This window comes from Maylandia zebra, linkage group LG12, assembly GCF_041146795.1.
Source record: "Maylandia zebra isolate NMK-2024a linkage group LG12, Mzebra_GT3a, whole genome shotgun sequence".
Lineage (NCBI taxonomy): Eukaryota > Metazoa > Chordata > Actinopteri > Cichliformes > Cichlidae > Maylandia > Maylandia zebra.
Window position 1 is genome coordinate 12,186,165 of NC_135178.1, and position 5,212 is coordinate 12,191,376.

Here is a 5,212-nt window from a genome sequence, read left to right on the forward strand (position 1 = left end):
ATCAGCTTGCTCTGGTTACCCACAAGTGATCTGGTTGGTTACCTATCTCTCTCCAGTCTTCGCTGAACTGGTGAATTTCCAGGTCTCTGCAAGCCATACGCTTCCCTCCGCGTGCACAAGGGGTTGCTGTTACCACACCTTACAACTCAAGACTCTCTGACTGCTGTGCATTTTCCACGCTGTTGTGTCCAATGAGGTGAGTGCGTGCTCTAAGCAGATTTAGCAGAGTATGAAAGATGAGCGTGAAACAACCACAAAATTAGAGGTACCCTCATCCCCTCCCACTTCCAGTATGTTTTGTTTCCCCTTTTGTTCCTCTGCCGTCTGTTGAGTGCACACTTCATAAAGGCCATTTATAATCCCGCTGTCTGGAACATTTCTAGCCAGCAAGAGGTGCTGACTGTTTATCTGCGTTAAAGTGTCAACATCACACTTAAGCTGTTAGAATAATTAGCATTTTTGACAAGCTACTCATCACACGTTTTCTGTCACTACTTGGGTTTTTTTCTGTTTTCCTGAATGAATGATTGCAAGTGCTGAATGAATGGTGGATGTGGATCACAGCCCCCCACCTCCACCACCAGCCCAGAGTTTGTTGTTTTGATTACCCGCACCCCCGCCCCCGTTTGTTATCTCTGTCATCATCATGTTCGGCACTCATCAGGACACCGGTGCAAGTAAACGAGGTGAAATCTTACTATAAATAAATACAAATAAAATACCTAAAATTAAAAAAAAATGCGAAACTTGGTTTCAAAGCTAATTTTTAGAATTAATTTTAGGTAGCTTTTAATTCAACCCAGGTTAAAAAAAAAATACGAGCAATTAATAGATAAAAAATACTAATACTTTGCTTTAATTAATTCATTAATTAATAGCTGGTTTAGGCATGCGTGGCTGGAGGTGAGTTTATATACTGTATGTGTGTTTGGAGACGCCTACGCCTCTGAGGGGAGAGAGAGAGGGGGGAGAGAGAGAGCACAGAGTGGAGGATTGTGCATCAGTCTGTTGGCGCTCAAATGGGTAATTGCGCACACAGCCGACTGGACTATAGTGGCGACTCCAAGTACGACCCAGGTGTGAAGGCGTCCTATTTCTGAGCGGCATGCAGGGATCAGGGGGTTTGGACCGCTACGGAAAACTTGCTTCTGCTGCTCAAGTCATGCTCAATGTGCAACTCTGAAGCCGCATAAACTGCGACTGAGAGCAGTTTAACGCGTCTCTTATCGTTCTTTTTTTTAACCCCCCCTAGAGGATTACTCCTTCCCTCGGTAACCATGGGTAAGTCATTATGTTCCTCACAATTTAGTGACACAGTTTCTCCCTCCTGAGGCTCCTCGTAGCCAAGACGACGGCAGTGATCAGTTTTTAATGGCAGATCATTATTATTAATTATTATTATTTCTGTTTAGTTCCTAAACTGAATTTTGCTTTTATTTATTTATTTATTTATTTATTTATTTAATTATTTATTTAATTATTACCTAATGATGGAGGAGGATTTTACGTGTCTGGTCTTTGAAAAGCTAATAATAATTACTGTTATTTGCTTTTCTCTTTATGTGAATATGATCACATATGCATACCTTAAAAATAGCTGACGTCAGACTGTTATCAATTCTTCATGAAGCAGGTCTGGAGTCTGAGACATCAGACCTCAAGCTGCTCCTCTCTCCATGATCTCCTGTTTGAAGGATGAATTCTTTGCCTTTACTTATTTGAGCGTCCTTGAGCAGGCATTTTCTTAAACCATGTCATCTCTTTGATTGCTTGTGCTCCACTCTACCCCCAACAGGTTCTGTGATGTTGGACTGGCGGTTATCATGTCTTCTTCTGCAGGCAGCCGTTTTGCTGCTGCTCAGCAAGGGGGAGAGGATGTGCCCCGTGAGTTGTCGCTGCGAGGGAAAGATCGTTTATTGTGAGTCGGGCATCTTCCACGACGTTCCAGAAAACATCACCACGGGATGCCAAGGTCTGTCTCTGCGTTACAACAACCTGCAGGTTCTGCTGCCGTACCACTTCGCTCATCTTGGTCAGCTTGTGTGGCTTTACTTGGACCACAACTCAATCAATGCCATAGATGCTTTAGCTTTCCACGGGGTGCGCAGGCTGAAAGAACTGATCCTGAGCTCAAACAAAATATCCCATCTGCACAACAACACATTCAGTGCCATACCAAACCTGAGGAATCTGGACTTATCCTATAATCAGCTGCAGTCTCTCCATCCCGGACATTTCTACGGGCTGCGCAAGCTACAGAATCTCCACTTCAGGTCCAATGGACTGAAACAGATCCTCGTTCGTACTTTTTTGGATTGCCGCAGCCTGGAGTTCCTCGACCTGGGTTATAACCGCTTGCGGAGCCTCACCCGCACCGCGTTTTTGGGGCTGTTCAAGTTGAGGGAACTTCATTTAGAGCACAATCAATTTACCAGGATTAATTTCTTTATTTTCCCACGCCTCAGCAACCTCCAGGCTCTTTATTTGCAATGGAACCGCATACGATTCATCAATCAAGGTGTGCCGTGGACTTGGCAGAAACTTCAGAAACTGGACCTCTCGGGGAATGAAATCCAAATCTTGGATCCCGCTGTTTTCCAGTGCATGCCAAACTTACAGATACTGAACCTCGAATCAAACAAGCTGAGTAGCGTGCCTGTGGAGGCTGTGGCAGCATGGACTTCGCTGACCACCATCAGCCTGGCAGGTAACGCCTGGGACTGCAGCCCCAGCATCTGTCCTCTCATGACATGGCTGAGAACCTTCAAAGACTCCAAAGAAATCAGCATGATATGCAGCAGTCCCAAGTCTGTGCAGGGCGAAAGAGTGGTGGACGTAGTGAGAAACCACTCAGTATGCATAGACATGTTAAATGTGTTCTCGACCACTTTCATCATTAGGGGTTCAGCTGAAATTGTGAACATCACAGCTCCCCCGTCTCCCTCTGATGTTACAGACCTGGCTGCACAGACATCCACTGCTTCACCTGACCAGCCTGGCAGGACAGACAGAGAGACAACAGAGTCCATAACTATGAGCTCTACAGCTCACAATTCCCCCGAAACACCTACATCATTTATCCCTGAGCTACAGTTTGAACATATGGCTTTCCATAAAATCATTGCGGGCAGCGTAGCCCTGTTCTTGTCAGTGTCATTGATTCTGCTGGTTATTTATGTCTCGTGGAGGCGCTACCCCAACACCATGAGGCAGCTGCAGCAGCACTCAGTCAACCATAAGCGCAGAAAAAAGGCCCGCAAGCAGGAACAGGACCTTAACTCTCAGTTGCAAGAGTACTATCTGAGCTACCACTCAAACTCGGAGACAATGGACTCCTTGGTGAACGAGCCAAGGCCGTGCACGTGCACTATATCAGGATCAATAGAATGCGAGGTCTGAGCTGCCCACTAAAACACGAGATATAAAGTGCAATTGCTAAGCAGAGGTAGATAGGCTTTGTTTCCCCTCCAAAAAAAAAGATTAAGTGGTTTTTATCTCTAATATGAGATGATAGATTCTGCAGCAGTGAATAAAATACTGGGGGGCATAGTACAATATAATTATATGCAGAGAAAAGAAGATTGGAATGGAGAAATATATTTGGAGAGTTAATTATCGCCCTGACTGACACAAGAACAGTGGCAGGGTCAGTCGGGTTAGCTGTGTCTGACCTTACAAAAAGACTGGATCTTTGCTAACGCGAAAGTCAGCTCCACAGAGAGACTGACCTTATTCTTAGTCAGAGTATATTGCCATAGAACATACGAGCCAACAAAGCCACTTTTTACTTGCAACTGTTTTGTTTATTTTATTTTATTTATTACTATTATATAGCTTGTAAAGCATTTTGGATAAATGTCAGTACCTTTGAGTGTATGTGTGTATATGAGTGTACTATGGGGATGAACTAATAGGACTGCACCTTATTCTCACAGATAGTTTTTGTCCAGTTAAATTATTTTTGCATTGGGCCCCACAGTATAGCAGTAGCACTACCATAAAAATGGACGAGGGTGGGGGGCAATCACAGAGAACAATCTTGTCCTGAGATCATATGCATGAGGCCGTTCTCTTTACTTTAGATGCTTCTTTCTCCTGTAAAAGGATCCGTCCTGACTACAGAAAAAAAGAGAAAAAATATGTGTGCAATTTGATTTGCTGTGAGAAAAGCCACACAGATGAACAGTATTTAAATACCCATGAGTCTGAATCTCAGGACTGACGTTTTCCAAGCTGTACAAATCTGTCAGGTCCAACAGAAGGCCTTGTGTGTGTGTGTTAAGAAGTAACAATGTTGACTTTCAACATATTTTGTATTGATTACCGCTGTCATTGTATGGACTGTTTGTGTAAAGACGTAATAATGTGGATACTAGGAATTCTATGTGACTGTATAATTAAAAGAAACACTGACAACTGATGAAAAAAAAGAGAGAAGAAAATGTGTGTGTGATGAGAACGCTGACATCTGACGCGGCGCATGGCGAAAAAAAAATCTCTTGAAATCCATGCATTGTGATGTGGATGTTTCACATCTCATTGGATTTGCAGCTGCACGCGAGGGGGAGCTGACATATTTCCACGTGTCTCGTTTTCCTGCTGTCTTCTCTTACACCCTCTCCCGGCACTACAGCATTGATTGTATCTGGGTTAACACCTCAAACAGAGGGTAGGGGGACCGTGTCAGTCCCTGGGATATAGCTGATCTTGTTTTTAAAAAAAAAGAGGAGAGGAGTATTATACTCTGTTTTACTGCGGAAAGGTTTGGTTTAAGTGGAGCCCAAGTAGGCGATGCCATTCTTTGAGACAAAGAGACATTTTTGGTCCCTGAAACCAGAAAGAGATTAAGAATCTCTGCTTTATATAACCATGTATTCACTGTCAGTTTGAAAATACAGCTCTGGTGCAGTGAAAGGAAGGACAGAATAGAGGCAGGCCACTGAGGGACAGTGGGTGTTACAGGTCAAGGCAGTTATGCTATTATGAAGCTATCAGCTGCACTGGTCTGCTTTTTTCCCCATCTCCTCCCTTACGTATTCTCTTTGTGTGTGTGTGTGTGTGTGTGTGTGTGTGTGTGTGTGTGTGTGTGTGTGTGTGTGTGTGTGTGGTTTGTTTACTGTGTTGACAGAAAAATGAACCTGTGCCAGGAGACATGCAAATGTTCACACGTTGAGCAAGACACACAGGCAGCACTAGTGTTAGCATATATGAG

The 5,212-nt window shown here is 43.9% G+C and overlaps 1 protein-coding gene across 1 annotated transcript; it reads left to right on the top strand.

Moving 5' to 3' along the window:
* Window positions 1-1,036: 1,036 nt before the first annotated feature.
* Window positions 1,037-4,423, top strand: lrrtm4l2 (leucine rich repeat transmembrane neuronal 4 like 2). The gene is made up of 2 exons (XM_004544098.3): window positions 1,037-1,281; window positions 1,796-4,423. Exons 1-2 carry the CDS (start codon window positions 1,278-1,280, stop codon window positions 3,397-3,399), a joined length of 1,608 nt encoding a protein of 535 aa, XP_004544155.1. The 5' UTR covers window positions 1,037-1,277; the 3' UTR covers window positions 3,400-4,423.
* The last annotated feature ends 789 nt before the right edge of the window (window positions 4,424-5,212 follow it).